Genomic DNA, 18081 nt, shown 5'->3' with positions numbered 1-18081 from the left:
TCTTCCGTCAGCTATTTGGGAGCACCTGTGCCTCAATGGTAACTTACACATTTCAACTACCCGAACTACATCTCTCTGCTCTTTTGAATAGGTGTCACTCTCTGAAGTCTGTCGCTAGGTCTAGCAGAAAGAAGCGTGAAAACCCAGGCTACTTCATCCTTTCAAGAGTTTGCTTTCACTACACGCAGCAGCGCTTTGGGAATTGCATTTTACCGAACAGAGCACAAGCATGCAGCTGTCACATTCTTTGGGGCTTGTGACAGGCAATGAGTCTGTCCATGTGCTTATCTCCTTCACTTGCAGTTTCAGCTGAGTACTTACTTTAAATTCAGGTTCTGTTGGAGTTACCCTAATTGCTACAATTAGAATATGATCTTTCCTGGGCTACATAGGCGTGGTTTTGTTAACGAGAGAGAAGTGTTTCCAGTCTCATATTCAGGACACAAGGAGGCTGTGCTACTAAACAGCCTTCCTGACAAAGAGATACCAGCTCGCAGATTACTCGGCTTTCTGTTTGATTACTAAGTCCTCTGAGTGCCTGGATAACAAATGTGTGAGTGTGAGGCTGTTAGGACAGGCTTTAACTAACAGCCAGGACAGAAAGTATATGCATGTCTTTGTATAATAATGACTATTCCCCCCCCCCCCAATATTACAGGTGTGGAACCAATTCTTTTGTCTTTTTTCTGTTTTTAACATACCAGCACTCTTCTATGGTTTTCCCCTCAGAGCTGTCTTGACTTGACAGCAAACGTAACACTACTGCTTTTTCAACAACAGCAACAAAAATTTCAGTCTCTCTGTACTCTTCCTCTGACCCAGCGCACCCCTTCTGTAACTTTATACCAGACAATAGCCTTGCACTGTGTTTCAATCCTATTAAATGCTTTTAAGATTTTAATCATTCATTCATTGGTTACTAAGTGAATATTATATCCCTTTCCTGTAGGCAATCAGATACCATAATGCTTTAATGTTAAAACTTGTTAGTGCTGCATACAAAAAAAACCGTAACAAATAGTTTCTTATTGAGAGCTGGATTGGTACCCAGAACACCATCTAACTAGCTGCAAACATCCCCAAGGCACCTTTATTAATAGAGCTGATCCAACAATATTTGAAAACTAAACTGCAAAAGGCAATGCTTATAATGAAAAGACAGGCAGAACTGCAATGCCAAAAAAACAGCAGTTGTAACTGCATTTTTATGGGCAAATCCTAACATTTTATCAGTGCACTCCAGTGACATTTTTAACAGCCTCAGTGAAAAGCTCCACTGCTGTTGGTTTTTTTTTTGTTATGCAGTTCCTTGGTAAATAAAGCGTTCAGCTGTGTCTGTTGTGGCATACAATCGAATGCACAAGACAGAACAGAACAAAGAAAACAACCAAAACCAGTGCAGAAGATACTCCTGATAAAAATAATGGCACTCTGTACCTGCAAGGAGCAGCAAACTGGGACTTTAAGCAGTTCTTTTATTCTTTCCCAGGCATCTATGTTTTGGCAGCTCTAGAGTCTGGAAACTGGATCCAATGAATCACAGAATCACAGAATGTCAGGGGCTGGAAGGGATCTCAAAAGATCACCCAGTGCAACCCATCTGCCAGAGCAGGATCACCTATACCAGATCACACAGGAACGCATCCAGGTGAGTTTTTAATGTCTCCAGAGAGGGAGACTCCACAAGCCCCCTGGGCAGCCTGTTCCAGCATTCTGTCACCCTCACAGGGAAAAAATTCGTCCTCACATTTACATGGAACTTCCTATGCCTCAGCTTCCACGCATTGTCCCTTGTCCTGTCACTGGGCATCACCAAGCAGAGCCTGGCTCCAGCCTCTCAGAACTCACCCTTTACATATTTATAACCATTCATGAGGTTACCCTTCAGTCTCCTCCAACCTAAAGAGCCTCAGCTCCCCCAGTCTCTCCTCATAACAAAGATGTTCCACTCCCTTCATCTTTGTGGCTCTGTGCTGGACTCTCTCAAGCAGTTCTATGTCCCTCTTGAATTGGGGGCCCAGAACTGGGCACAGTACTCCAGGTGCTGCCTCACCAGGGCAGAGTAGAGGGACAGGAGAAGCCTTAGTTTGGTTACTCTTTGGCTCCCAAGAATTTAAAATAATCTGATTGATTAGTAGAGCAGTTGTGCAGAAGATGCAGGGTGCTGGGTACCTCACCAGCAGCAGTGCCACCTCAGGAACCTGCTACTGCTGCTCCGCTGAGCAGACACTGCCGCCACCACATCCTCCCCACCCCTGCGCTGTCGTAAGCACTGATGTGCACCACAACCAGGGAAGTGGAAACCAAGTTTATTTTTGCTCAGGTCTTTTTTTAGCTGACTTCTTTACTACGTGTGACCACAAAGGCCCACAAATGCACCTGCACATACAGAGCAGGAGGCAGCAGCAAACCAGTAGTGAACATGCAACCATAACCTGAAGTATTATTAATGCATGCTCGGTTGGTTTTCAATGAACAGCTATTTAAAATGCACAATTGCCACCAGCATAAGATTGGATTTGTCTTTGAAATACAATTCAGGAAAGCTTTTCCTTCATGAAAAAAATGTCCAAAATATTTCTCTTCACTCAGGGTTAAAGCACTTGCTCTTAATTAAGATACAGTTGCATGCAGTAATTGAGTTAAGTAGCAGAAAAAATCCTCTATTTCAACTGTCTGCTTTTGTTTTCCTTTCCTGGATTTTTTACAAACTCCAAGGATCTGACCTCAAGCAAATAAAGTCAATGAAAATCTTTCCACTATCTTCATCAGATTTTGGGTCATGACCAAAGCTGCCTTTCCCTCCCCTGCCTCCATAATAGTTACAGGCAAAACAGATAGAATAACAACCTGTTGACAGGTAATCCTAATTTACAGTCATATGAGAGGCAGAAGCATCACACAGATATGCTGTAAACTGAGCTCAATACTATTTGCAACATATAACTTCTTGTCTCAGGTTTCTTTACAATCATAACAACAACCATTTTTTTTCCCAAAGACAAGATTTTCCTCCAAATTATTATGTCCTTTAAATCACTGAGTATCACCTAGTCTGTCATCAAATAACAAAGAATATAGTACATGTATAAGAAGTCAGAAAGGAATCCTTTAATGCAAAGTTCTGTCAGTTCTGCAGCTCAGATCATGCATTTCAGCTTAGAGAGACACAGAGGCACAGCACACAATTTTAAAATTATGATCTTCTAAAAAAAATTGGTTTGAACTCTTTCCTGCTGCAAACCCACCTGAGTTTAACAAAGGGCAAACCAAAAGTGTTTGAGGGACAGGGAATAATTCTTGCTCTACTAGCAATTCTAGTGAAGGTTTTCCCTTCAACACCCCCCGAAGCATGTTAACTTCTTCATTGTTCAGTATTCCATAGGAAAAAAAAAAAGAAATAATGCATTAGCTGATCTTAAATTCAGAATATTTGCACATGAAATATTTCTTGACACTACTGCATACCCACAAATACCACTATGCACTACCAAATGATAAAGGAGGTATTGCTGTTTATCATTTTATAGTAAACAATCATGTCCTTCACACCAAATGAACCTTTATTGTGGCAGCAGAGTGACCTTTATCTTTCAATAATCTATTAGACCATTACAATCAGAAAGGCAGCCTCAGCTTCTAGGGAAGACTACAGCATTGCTTGCAAATAAAAACTACCACTATCTTTACAGCTTTGTATGATTTGGACTTTACATGTATGTATGTCTGTATATATACACACATCTGATACTTAGAAGGTTGTGTATACATGGAAATTATGTTGTGTGGTTACTAAGAACTGTCCATTTAACAAGAAAACTTGTCAGAAAAAGGAAGAAGAGAGGCAGAAAAGGAAGAAGAGACGTGGTATGAAACTATGTTTTTCCTGGACTGATGTATTACACGCCCATCCAGCAATATGAACAAGCCTAGCTGTAGTGGAGCTGTTCCTCTGAGCTTCACATCAAACACACATAAATTGTTAGTTACATAAGCAACCGAGGGTATGGTTAACTCACCACACTAATCTAGTGAAGGACATCCTTCAAAATATCTGCTTTTCTGTTGGCTGAATAACAAGCAGGAAAGATGCAAGTTAGGATACAAACATGATGCTTCAAAGGCATGAATTAACTGTAGCATAACCTAGCTGCTACCTCACAGTCAGAAAAGGCCTTTCATCATTACTACTGCTGGGAGCTAAGGTTGGTAATAAATTCAATATAAGACATTTTGGAGGTGGGTCTTCCCCTGTACTCAACACTGGTCAGGCCACACCTTGAGTCCTGTGTCCAGTTCTGGGCTCCTCAATTCAAGAGAGAGGTTGAGGTGCTGGGATGTGTCCAGAGAAGGGCAACAAAGCTGGTGAAGGGCCTGGAACTCAAACCCTATGAGGAGAGGCTGAGGGAGCTGGGGTTGTTTAGCCTAGAGAAGAGGAGGCTCAGGGGTAGCCTCATTGCTGTCTACAACTACCTGAAGGGACATTGTAGCCAGGTGGGGGGGTGGCCTCTTCTCCCAGGCAACCAGCAACAGAACAAGGGGACACAGTCTAAAGTTGTGCCAGGGTAGGTATAGGCTGGATGTTAGGAGGAAGTTCTTCCCAGAGAGAGTGATTGGCATTGGAATGGGCTGCCCAGGGAGGTGGTGGAGGCATCGTCCCTGGAGGTCTTCAAAAAAAGACAGGCTGAGGCACTTAGTGCCATGGTCTAGTTGACTGGATAGGGCTGGGGGATAGGTTGGACTGGATGACCTTGGAGGTCTCTTCCAACCTGGTTGATTCTATGATTCTATGTTATGAGAAAGCTGAAACACTACAAAACTCAAGTGTAAGCAACTTGTATATCTCTGAAAGTCACCAGACTTTTCCTTTTGGCCACTTCAGGAAGTTGCATCAATGAATTAATGTGCATTGACAATCAAAGTCTCCTGAACAGGTTCACAAGCAATACACTAAAAAAAAACCATTTGCCCTATAGACTGGAAAACCCAAAGTCAAAAGGTCATTGACATGGAACTAAATGTCACCTCTGCAGAAAACTAGTGAAAAAAGACACTTTTGAATGGTGGGGCACTGTAAAAATATTCTCTTTTGCTTTCACAAAGAAAGCCTGAATAAACATTCTCAGCATAGTATTTGCCTTTCTGAAAACACTGAATTTTGGACTTAAACATCTATATAGAAAGATATTCTGGTTAATCAGGAATTATCACAGGATCACAGTATCACCAAGGTTGGAAGAGACCTCATAGATCATCAAGTCCAACCCTTTACCACAGAGCTCAAGGCTAGACCATGGCACTAAGTGCCACGTCCAATCCTGCCTTGAACAGCTCCAGGGACGGTGACTCCACCACCTCCCCGGGCAGCCCATTCCAGTGTCCAATGACTCTCTCAGTGAAGAACTTTCTCCTCACCTCCAGCCTAAATCTCCCCTGGTGCAGCCTGAGGCTGTGTCCTCTCGTTCTGGCACTGGCCACCTGAGAGAAGAGAGCAACCTCCTCCTGGCCACAGCCACCCCTCAGGTAGTTGTAGACAGCAATAAGGTCACCCCTGAGCCTCCTCTTCTCCAGGCTAAACAATCCCAGCTCCCTCAGCCTCTCCTCGTAGGGCTGTGCTCAAGGCCTCTCACCAGCCTCGTCGCCCTTCTCTGGACACGCTCAAGCATCTCAGTGTCCCTCCTAAATTGGGGGGCCCAGAACTGAACACAGTACTCAAGGTGTGGTCTAACCAGTGCAGAGTACAGGGGCAGAATGACCTCCCTGCTCCTGCTGACCACACCATTCCTGATGCAGGCCAGGATGCCACTGGCTTTCTTGGCCACCTGGGCACACTGCTGGCTCATGTTCAGGTGGGTATCAATCAGCACCCCCAGATCCCTCTCTGTCTGGCTGCTCTCCAGCCACTCCGACCCCAGCCTGTATCTCTGCATGGGGTTGTTGTGGCCAAAGTGCAGCACCCTGCACTTGGAGCTATTGAACCCCATCCCATTGGACTCTGCCCATCTGTCCAGGTGGTCAAGGTCCTGCTGCAGAGCCCTTCTGCCCTCCAACCCAGCCACATCTGCCCCCAGCTTGGTGTCATCTGCAAACTTGCTGATGACTGACTCTATGCCCTCACCCAGATCATCTATGAGGATGTTAAAATTGTATAAAATGAAAAGAAGTTTGGCAAGATAACAAAATGGGAGTTCTCAACAACAACTACGCCCAGCCCTTGAGCTATACCAGTGCAGGCTATGTACTATTTATAACTGAAATCTGCCTCCAAACAACGCAAGGCAAGGATGCAAACTTAACCTGACAAACACACAGCTTTTTAATTAACCCAACTTTCTTCTCTACAGCAAAGCTGTTCTGCAGGACATCCCTTGGTGAGAACACGTGCACCACAGAACTGCAACAAAAGGCCTGCAAAACAGAAATTTTGTGGCTTAATTTTTCTACCTGCAACTGTCATACTGCCAAAGCACTGGGAAAGGTATGAGCAATTCTTTAAACAGTTGTGTTTTAATTCTGATGCCAAGTCTTTTGGTTATGATGGATATTTTTTTTTTGCCTGAGTTGAAAGTCTATCGCAAGCACACAGAAAGACCTAGGGCAAGAACAAAGGTGCAGGGCAGAAGCCAGTTTATTCAGGCTTGTCAAGTTAAATCTTGTAAAATATGTACACATTTAATTGTTTTCATCATTTATATATGTTTCAAGCATGGAGGGGGCCTCCTGAATCATTCAGGCAGAAGGCAAGTGCCAATTCTGGAAGTCCTGTTTGATCAGTGAAGAAGTTGCTCGTTTCTGGCACAATCTGGAGCTTTAAAGGATCTTTTTATGATGATGATTTTTTTTTCTTTTTTGGTCACACTAAATGCAGACAATTTGGAACTATTTATTTCAGGAAAAAAAAATAGTTCCACAGTAGTTTGAACTTTGCATGCAACGTTAACAGTGGTTTAGATAAATTATAAAGCATTTAAACACAGCAATAAAGTAAAAGGGACTAAAACAAGGGGTAAAACAGGCATGTGAGGGACAGTGGAACTGAGGAAGCACTATAAAATGAGGCACCACGTGCAAGAACTGCAGTAAAACAGCTAATGAGAGCACAGCACAAGCCTGGGTCCTCTCTCCTGTCACCTCTTTTTCAGAATGACTGGATTTGCTGCCTTGTTTCTTCTAAAAAATACACTGGAAGATTACAAAAGGGACACCTGGAAAAACATAGATGTGGTCTTTTTAGCTCCAGCCTACCTCCCTGATCCCCCCATGCACACTCATCATGGCTCAGGCTCCTCCCCATCTCCATGTTTTCCTCAAAAGCAGTTCCTCTCAGCCACAAGAATGCCAAACCATTCTTTCAGGTAGCTCAGCCTCACCACTGAGCCTTTCACATGTCAGGATGTGCCATTCAAGGGAGCTTTGTAGGTACACGTTGGGAGGGTTTTGTTCACTATTAGTACCAGGACTGCACAGAAATGGTTTAAAAGCAAAACAGGGAGTTCTCTGTACCAGCCTAGCGAGATCTCGCTCTTTCATCACTCTTACATCAAGATTTTTCTCTCATTCTCACTTTTCAGCATTGTTTTGGCATACTCTAAGAGACCCTAGGGGGGGATCTCTATATTAATTCACCAGCAACAGTATTTAAAACAGAAGGAGGACAACATCAGAGAAATTTGTCTTACACATGGTAGATGAGTTTTGAATTGATCAGTTTTAACGCTGTAAAAGACAGGTGGAAAAAAAACCAACACAATATGCCCTTTCTACCAGTCCCTGTACTGATGAGAAGGAAAACACACAACAGCTCTCCTGGAGCCTTCTGGATTCTGAGGCACTAATAGTGTTCACGAAAAATGTCTTTTTTTCCTTCTAAAATCTTAAAGTGAGGCCTTTGCAAGTCTCTCATCAGCTTCCTGTTACCTAAAAGAGAGTAAGACAACTTACCCTGCTTGCTAAGCTGGCTGTAAAAGCAAACACACACAGAGTAGAGTGAGAAAAGTAATAGCTGGGGATAAATAAGGCAGTAATACTACACACTTAAAATGCTACTGTGAAAACTGCCATTTAAGAAGCTTTTTCCCAAGCATGTATTTCATGCAGTTGTAAGTAAGCATTCCGGAAAAGAGCAGGCTTGATGCATCACCCCTTGGTTACACAGAATTCTATCCCCAATGTAACCAAGCCTAACTGCAATCAAGAAGTAGGACACGACTGAGGTAATCATTTATGTCCTTAAAATTGACTAAACCATGAACAAAAAATTAATCTAGGAACAAGTGTAAAAAGAAAAAGATCTCTCAGAGTTCACAGTACTGGAAAATATTGATCCAATCTTTCCATGCTATGAAAAATTGACTTTTGTTTTTTACACAACCAAAAGCCCTGCAACATCCACACTGACAACAAACCGCAGTTTAGATATGATGTGTGCTAGTCAGGGACAGAAAACACGGTCACACTGAGAATCATGCTGGGATGAGAGAAGCTTCCCTATGATCTGCTGCTCCAAAAAGAAACACTGCAGATGCTCTGAGGAAGTCTCATTTGGTGACGTTCATGAAACAGCAATGAGGAAAGCATCGGAACTTTCCAGGATATTCTGAGAGATCAAATGTAGATGGGGAATCACAACAACTCCATGGCAGAGCCTTGATCATAGAATCATAGAGATCATCCAGTCCAACCTATCACCCAGCCCTAACCAGTCAACTAGACCATGGCACTAAGTGCCCCATCCAGTCTTTTCTTGAAGACCTCCAGGGACGGTGCCTCCACCACCTCCCTGGGCAGCCCATTCCAATGCCAATCACTCTCTCTGGGAAGAACTTCTTCCTAATATCCAGCCTATACCTACCCTGGCACAACTTGAGACTGTGTCCCCTTGTTCTGTTGCTGGTTGCCTGGGAGAAGAGGCCACCTGTATTCCTCAAAAAGCAACCCACAATAATCCTGAAGAATCAGATGGGTAACTTTCTCCCTGTTACCCCAAAATAAATATCATGTCGCAAGCGTCCACAGCAGCATCACTCCCATGATGTTAGCTGCTTACTTTGCAAAGAAAAAGACACATCTGGGTTCTTTTTTCTCATGTTAACTGAAGAATACTAAAAGGGGATCCTTGCATCATGTCCCTCTTCCAAAACAGTTGCCAAAAATATAATCTGTATATTGTTAGTGGAAAAAAAGATTTCCTGGGGGAAAGGTAGTGGGCACATCTTTTCCGCTATCTACCCCACAGACTATTTAGGAACCAAACATTCTTTTCCCTATAATGGCAAAACAAGTTATGTGAGCAAGATGAAATGATTCCCAAGTTTGGGCTTTATTCCAAACTCCCTATATATTAAACCCAACCATCAGCTGGATCACCATGTCTGTTTTCTAAAGAACATAATAGATGGAAATCTGCTTCTTAAACTGTTTTTCATATAACAGGAAACAGACCAAACAGCATCGCAACAGTAGCTTCACACAGGCAGGGGGGGAAAAAAAGAGAACTGATCTTGAAATGAGAGCTCCTGCTGAATGCTTTTTCCTTTGACAAAGTGTACCACATTCAGCAACAATGCAGAGCTCAGTCTGCCTCTAGATTATGCATTAAATAAAGCTATTTACAGAAAATAGAGGAAAACATTCTGTTACAACCCGATACACAGAGCTTTTGTGCAGTCGTGTCACAGCAGTCTAAACACACACATGCCATACACAGGCACCTATGTGCAGCAGCACACACACAAACAGGGTTTAATGTTTTAAAATACAAGGGGTTTTTTTTTAGAACAAGTAGCTTCTGCCACGTATGACAGAGAAAAACGAACCACTTCTGAATGTTTCCCCCCCATGCCACTATTTTCAAATTAATTTAAGCACATGAGATTTAAGTTTACATTTACACATGAATTTAAATTTATACATAAATTTCATTTAAATATAGATTTAAATTTAGGCTTCAATTTAGAATTGATTTAGATACTCACAGGCACCTATGTGCAGCAGCACACCCACAAGCAAGACTTACATTTAGGTTTCGATTCAGAATTGATTTAGATACAGGCACCTGTGTGCAGCAGCACACACAAGCAAGACTTAAATTTAGGTTTCAATTCTGAATTGATTTAGATACTCACAGGCACCTATGTGCAGCAGCACACACACAAGCAAGACTTACATTTAGGCTTCAATTTACAATTGATTTAGATACTCACAGGCACCTGTGTGCAGCAGCACACACACAAGCAAGACTTACATTTAGGCTTCAATTTAGAATTGATTTAGATACTCACAGCACCTATGTTCAGCAGCACACACACAAGCAAGACTTACATTTAGGCTTCAATTTAGAATTGATTTAGATACTCACAGCACCTATGTTCAGCAGCACACACACAAGCAAGACTTACATTTAGGTTTCAATTCAGAATTGATTTAGATACACACAGCACCTATGTTCAGCAGCACACACACAGGCAAGACTTACATTTAGGTTTCAATTCAGAATTGATTTAGATACAGCACCTATGTTCAGCAGCACACACACAAGCAAGGCTTAAATTTAGGTTTCAATTTTGAATTGATTTAGATACACACAGGCACCCATGTGCAGCAGCACACACAAGCAAGGCTTAAATTTAGGTTTCAAATTTGAATTGATTTAGATCCACACAGGCACCTACATGCAGGAGCACACACAGGAGCAAGGCTTCATGTTTTAAAACATGGGTTTTTTTAATAGAATAGTAGCTTCTGCCATATATGGTGGAGAAATATAAACCATTTCTGAATGTTCCCCTTTTCCCCCACTCTTTAAAACTGATTTAAGAAAAGAAGCTTCAGTCTTCGAACTTCACATACTTCAATATCCAACATTAACAACAAAGGTGCTTTTCCTCTCAAGTTTTCACAAGGGAATTAGGTGATGGAAATATGCTTGTCTGTGAAAAACACCAAATTCTGCCCCCAAATGAAAACTGTCCAGTGGACAAAAATCAATGAAGCCATCGATACGACCTGGTAACTTCCCAGCCTCGACATTCAAGGTACCAACACTATGACTGTCTTGAATAAACACAGCTTTTGGAAAGGTTAAACCTGTGAGGTCCTCATCGGAAAGTCCCTGAGTAAATTATAACATGTGATGATGACATTCCTGTGTCTTTTGGAACCAGCCAGGGGAAGTAAGGGTAGGTCATTATAAGCCACTCGCCTTTACAACCGGCTGTAAAAGACAATGAGGACAGGAAGCTTCCCACCGAGATCAAGGTGCACAATCCCCAGCTAAAAATAAACAAGCCCCGATAGTCACATCTGCTGGAAAATATATTGGAGCCTGAATTCCCAGGTGCCAAAGCAACGGGAAGAGAATGCCTCGGTACAGCTGGCTCCCGAGGGATCACAGAATAATAATGACAGGGATTGGCACTGATCGCTCTTCGTGTTAGTGCTGTGCATAAAAATATCAGAGCTCAATAGCTTGCTTTACCACAGGGGGGAAGAAAATTACAATAAAAATCAGATTAAAAAAAATTAATCACTTCAAATTCACCCTTGTTATCCTTTAGCTCCCAGACACAAGTCTTAGAAACATTCTGTAGCAAATTCTGCCTATCAAAACTAACCAGAGTAGGGAAAAAATCATAAATGTCTACCCCTTCTCACCAGGTTTTACCTCTCCCCACAACTAAGTCTCCCAGAGTAAAGCAGATGCCAGCAGTGTGGTGCAAACTACAGTGTTTCTGCCACGTATGACATACCCAGCCTCAGTTACCTGCATGCTTACGACCATGGGCAGCTTGCTCTGGGACAGCTCAGCAGACTGCACTCTCCTCTCTCAACAGATGGTGATCCTTTTCCTCAGTTGAGTTCAATTACCCTTAAGCCAGTTAAGCCCCTGAATTGGCCAGCATTGATTTACTATCAGGACAGACATCCTTCCTGCATCTGGGCAAACAACCAGGGCCTGTGGCAGGCCTGGCACAGCCAAATGGCAGCGCAAGGGAAGATGGATAATGTCCTTCTTTCAGAAGAAGAAAGTTCTCCTAGCTGGCACAGCCATGTTTTGGCTGAACAATGGAAGAGAAGAGCTTTCTGCCTTGTTTTTTGGGGAGGTTTGGTGGTGGTGGTTTGGTTGTTTTTGGGTTTTTTTTTGTGTGTGGGTTTTTTCCCCCACAAGGAGCAGAAATATTTCATAAGCTGGGAGAAAGAAAGGAACTCCTAGGGAAACAAGAATCCTGCAGTTTCCCAGCTACTGCAAGGCTGCCAGACAAGAGACCAGAAGTCCAGGGGACACCAATCAAACACTACGGGTGGTCGGCAAGCTCTTAACATACTCCAGCTCTTCATGCAGACAGAAGACACTTGCTCAGTGATTGGTTTGGTTTTGTTTGTTTGGGATTCTGGGTTGTTTAACTTTGTGATAAAAGTCAACCTTAAATGCAGCTCTGAGCAAGGAAAAGGCAGCGTCCTAAGAAATAGGTGTGCTGCAGCCCCTCCCCTGCCAGTCCTTGCTCCGCACTGGAGGATCATCTCCCAGGACTGGCATGCCATCAGCAGGTTGGCTTCAGCAATGTGCCTGTGAACAATGTGACTACAACTTGGGTCATATAATTCTTTCCTATTCTGATTTTTTGGCAGCTCTTTCTGCACAGAAAGGTCTGATGATAGACTACAGTCTAGAGACCGCAGTGGGAATAACGGAAACTCAGAATGCTCCAAGCTCTAATTCTGATGCCATTAATGAATCAATTTATTGGACCTGAGGCAGTTCTATTTAATTTATGTATATTCTAGAAAAGTTTTAAAAACAATGGATTGGAAACTATTTCTGGCTGTCAGTACTAGGAAACACTATGCACAGGAACATACCCTGAAACCTGATATAAAGATTACTGAAACAAAAACAAGACCTGGGACTAAGACACAGAATGAAAAATACTCCAGTTGTGGGAGAGCAGGAGGAGCATCACGTTTCAGGCCTTTATAATGTTTTAATTACTTACATTTCACGGTGTACTGCTTGAAGCCTTTCGCTCTGAGGAAGAAGAGCTTTTCATGTGCCCAATACTCCTGCCCTGTATGGTCTGTAGGTTCATTCTTTCCTCTACTTCTTCAAGTGGCTTTTAAAAACCACTCTCTTTTTCAGTGCCATATAAGAACAGCTATAACTGGTGTGGAAGAACTACTTCCACTGACTGGTGGTACCCATATGCTTGCTATGTAGTAGCAGAATTGCACAATTATGGAGATCAGCTCATCTTTGAAATAAAGCCCCTACATTCTAAGAATCAGCAGAAAGGGGTGAAAACAGAACTGGGAGAGGAAAAAAAGTAACCACCCTTCTTTTTTTAACTGCTCCTTCTGGCGGATAGGTATTTTTGCAGGACTAACCTCTGCAAAGTGTTAACTGCTCATGTCCCTCTTCTACAGACTGTGCTGCACGCTGCAACCTGAGAGCTATCACACACTCATGCTCTTGGACACATTTTCCACATTATTTGAATATATCCTAACTTTAAAACTATTCTGGCATGACATTAAAGAAGTTGTGGCTCAGGTGGTAAATCCAGGACCATCTTGAAAGGCAAGCTGGTAAATTAAGCTATATTCAAATTGCACAGGAAACCACTGGTTGTTAAGACTTTGTAAAACTACCCCTAAGAACAAAAGGTGTTTAAAGTGTTTGTTGACTGCTTAATAGCAGGAGCTGCATTCTAGTTCCAAAGCATTCATATTACAATATAAGCATCTCTTGCATATCCCCAGATGAGACACTGCAGCAGCTCTACTGCCCTGTTCTGTCCTAGAAGCAGCTGGGTCCCCAGTCAGCAGTGTCCTTAGAAATGGAAATCTCACACTTGATGCAGCAGTGCTCTGTGCAAATCGCGCCTTGGGAACTCAGCTCGAGGTGCAAGATGCATTTGTGTTGAGCATGCAGGTGGGGTACAGCTTTACCTTTCTCTTACATATTCTCTTTTGCATCTCCTTCCAACAGTTACTAAGAGGAATGAAGCAAAAAATAACTGTGAGTTTGCCCTCAACTCATAATCAGATTTTTTAATAGAGCATTCAAATAATCTTACTCCAGTCCAATAAAAAACCTAATTACCACTAAAAAGCAAATGAGGCCAAGGAAATTGCTTCAGGTTGCACCAGAGGAAGTTTAGGTTGGACATGAGGACCAACTTCTTCCCCAGAAGGGCTGTCAAACTTTGGAACAGGCTGCCCAGAGCAGTAGCAGAGTCACCATTGCTGGAGAGATTTAAAAGACATATAGATGTAGTGCTTATAGTGACACAGTTTAGTGGTGTACTTGGCTGTGCTGTGTTAATGGTTTAGGTTTTCCAACCTAAACAATTCTATGACTTTAAATATTTAAAGTACTGCAAAATGAGGTTCATTAGTAGAATTCTGACATGAGCTTTTCCCCCACCAATAACTTTATTTGTGTAGGATTCAAATCTGCTGCATATAAGATGTGCAGAGTGTCACTTCATCGCTTGTTTCCGTATGGCTTGGGGTGGGGTGTCAGGCTCTAGGTGAGGGAAAGCAGAAGGGCAATTTCAAGGACTTTCTGGATCAAGGTCATTGCCCAAAGGGGAAAGCACAGTTAGGCAGAAAAAAACCCAAATATTCTGCCAAACCACATTGCTTCAAAAAAAAAAACAACCAAAAAACCCCACTTTCTTATACTTAACTTGACCAAGATCCACAGTACCTTGACAGGCTACTATATGAACACACGAGTCCAGAAAAACAGGTCAAGCTCTTCTTCTAACACTTAAGATTTTTTGCAGCAAAAACTTCTGCAAAATAACTTTGTGCATGAAAAATCTCATCCTGAAGTTTTCAGACTGTCAGAGTTTATTAAAGCAGTAATTCATTTTCCTGCAAATCAGCTTGGTTGCCTTCACAGCTCAGTTATCTTCTCAGCTGCCTTTCCCCCTCTCCCTCTTTTTTTTTTTTTTTTAAAGCAGATTAGTATTACAAAAGCATGGACCAGATGCAGGAAGAAACTTCTCTAAGCTAGAATGATTTGGGAGACAGGTCTTTTAGTTGGATAGCTGCAGTGATAGAGACCAGGCATACAGCTTTGGGGGAAACATCTAATTTCACATTTTAAACACCTGCATTCAAAAAAAAAAAATCATCTCACTCTGATCAGAGGAATCAGGAGACTGGGATTTATGAGTAAGGGTGTCAAGAGTATAAGAAACAGAATACAGTATTTCCATCTCCCTTGCCAAATATGTATTATGACTTCAGTTCATTTTACATAGATTCAAGCAAGCAACAGAAAAAAAGAAAGAGAGAGAAATAACGAAGAGGGGGAAAAAAAGGTCTTACAGTCTACAGAAACATCAGGGATTAAATGTCAATAGCAAATCTCTCAGTACTTCCTGCCACCACGCCAAATAAAGCCTGCTTCCAAGCCAAACATCTGCTTTGTCTGTCCTAAACAGGAACTCATGAGAAGGAAATGTAGCACCCTTTACCACTGTGGTCAAAAGACAGCATTCTTAAAATTCCACTCTGTTCAATAATTTACCTGTAACATCTCTGAAAAAAAAAAACAAACCCAAAGTTCTTTTTTTTTTTTAATAAGGAAAAAAAAATCTGCTATTTGTACTCTGTTCTTCAAGGGCTTGCATGACCAAGGCATCATTCATCAATCATGCAAATGTTGTGCTGGCAAGAATATTCCTAATGCTTTTCACAGAAGTTCCAGTTCCACATACATTAATTCTGGAAGAATAAACCAGACTGACATTTATTATGTGCACATGTATATAGAACCATCTCCCCCTTTTGTGCTCTCTGAAACACAGGATTATACAAAAATCAGGTGTTTCAATGACAGTAACACTGCTTTGGGAGCACAGTTTTCTCTGTGCCTAATGCTATCAAACTTCACAATAGCCACAGAGGATTCCATAATGCTCTTATTTCCTGCTCTTGGCTCCAGCTAGCAAACTTTACTGTTGTACGCTAGAGTACATACTGAAAATTGATGTGGCAAATTAAAACACACAAACATTTTCCAGGCCAAGATTTCTAGGGTGCTGCATCAGACCTTTTGTAGTAGAGCATCTGGGTGTCCCAGGCAGTGGAGGCCTCTTGGGAACTGCATTTGAAATTCCTATTGTCCTTTAGAGAATCATAGAATGGTTCACCTTGGAAGGGACATCAAAGATCATCCAGTTCCAAGCTCTTGCCATAGGCAGGGACACCTCCTACTAGAACAGGTCACTCAAGGTCTCATCCAACCTGGTCTTGAATACCTCTAGGGAGGGAGCATCCACAACCTCCCTGGGCAACTGTGCCAGTGTCTCACCACCCTCGCTGGAAAGAACTTCTTCCAAACATCTAGTTTAAATCTCCCCTCTGCAGGTTTAAACCCATTTCTCCTTATCCTGCCCTTTACAAGACCTTGTCAATAGTCACAGTATCACAGTATCATCAGGGTTGGAAGAGACCTCACAGATCATCAAGTCCAACCCTTTACCACAGAGCTCAAGGCTAGACCATGGCACCAAGTGCCACGTCCAACCTTGCCTTGAACAGCTCCAGGGACGGCGACTCCACCACCTCCCCAGGCAGCCCATTCCAGTGTCCAATGACTCTCTCAGTGAAAAACTTTCTCCTCACCTCCAGCCTAAATCTCCCCTGGCGCAGCTTGAGGCTGTGTCCTCTCATTCTGGTGCTGGCCACCTGAGAGAAGAGAGCAACCTCCTCCTGGCCACAACCACCCCTCAGGTAGTTGTAGACAGCAATAAGGTCACCCCTGAGCCTCCTCTTCTCCAGGCTAAACAATCCCAGCTCCCTCAGCCTCTCCTCGTAGGGCTGTGCTCAAGGCCTCTCACCAGCCTCGTCGCCCTTCTCGGGACACGCTCAAGCATCTCAATGTCCTTCCTAAACTGGGGGGCCCAGAACTGAACACAGTACTCAAGGTGTGGTCTAACCAGTGCAGAGTACAGGGGCAGAATGACCTCCCTGCTCCTGCTGACCACACCATTCCTGATTCCCTCCCCAGCCCTCCTGTAGGCCCCCTTCAAGTACTGGAAAGCTGATGAAACATTGTCCTGATACAAAATAAGACACCAGTCTCAACGATGTGCTGGATCTTTTCAGATGAATATAAGATTTGCTCAGTTCCAGGCAGCAGATTGTACTCCTTCCTTTTAGCAAGAGAACACTAGTTGGATGTTAAAACAGGTGGAAGCAAACTTTGAACTTTGTTGTGTATTTTGACACTGAAATACTAGGAAGATAGATCCTGTGCATTATACAGAGCTAATTTTCAGCTCTATGTCTCTCAAAGATTTACAAGTTTCTTGAACAAAATGCAAGTTTTTGCCTAACAGTTCAGAACAAATGGTGTTTATGTTGAATGTAATATTGAGCAACATATCACAGAATGACAGAGGTTGGCAGGGAACTCCAGAGATAATTGAGTCCAATGCCCTTGCTGAAGCAGGATCACCTAGGGCAGGCTGCACAGGAATGCATCGAGGCAGTTTTGAAAGTCTCCAGAGAAGGAGACTCTACCTACAACCTCTCTGGGCAGCCTGTTCCAGTGCTCCATCATCCTCACTGTAAACAAGTGACTCCTCTCGTAGAGGTAGAACCTCCTATGTTCTAGCTTGTGCCACTGTTCCTTGTCCTATCACTGGCCACCAGCAAAAAGAGCCTGGCATCTTCATCCAGACACCTCAACTATTTATAGACTCATAGAATGAATAACAGAATTATTTAGGTTGGAAGGGACCTCAAAGATCATCTAGTTTCAATCCCCCACCATAGACAGGGACACCTCCCACTAGAGCAGCTTGCTCAAGGCCTCATCCAACCTGGCCTTGAATTTCCCCAAGGAGGGAGCATCCACAACGTCCCTGGGCAACCTGTGCCAGTGTCTCACCACCCTCACTGGAAAGAACTTCTTCCTAACATCTAGTTTAAATCTCCCCTCTGCCAGTTTAAGATGTCTCTTATATTTTTATTTGTAGATGACTCTTTTGTTTGAGGTTCTGTGTTGTTCAGCTGAAATGTACCAATACAACCCAAAAAACCTGCCAAAAACATTCCTAGCAT

The 18081-nt window shown here is 42.8% G+C and overlaps 1 protein-coding gene across 8 annotated transcripts in view; it reads right to left on the bottom strand.

Moving 5' to 3' along the window:
* AFG2A (AFG2 AAA ATPase homolog A) overlaps positions 1–18081 on the bottom strand; it is a 225264-nt gene that overhangs the window by 87909 nt on the left and 119274 nt on the right. Inside the window, exon 14 of one of the 8 annotated variants that reach the window (XM_064149951.1) lies at positions 14170–14241. The exons of 6 other annotated variants lie outside the window; for them this stretch is intronic. In XM_064149951.1, the coding sequence (XP_064006021.1) occupies positions 14195–14241 (47 nt within the window). In that variant the 3' untranslated portion in view covers positions 14170–14194. Of the gene's footprint in view, positions 1–14169; positions 14242–18081 lie in introns of those variants that run through there. One more of the 8 variants, XM_064149945.1, reaches the window with a different exon arrangement.

Source organism: Pogoniulus pusillus, chromosome 10, assembly GCF_015220805.1.
Source record: "Pogoniulus pusillus isolate bPogPus1 chromosome 10, bPogPus1.pri, whole genome shotgun sequence".
Classification (NCBI taxonomy): Eukaryota; Metazoa; Chordata; class Aves; order Piciformes; family Lybiidae; genus Pogoniulus; species Pogoniulus pusillus.
This window is presented reverse-complemented; position numbering and strand designations above follow the sequence as displayed.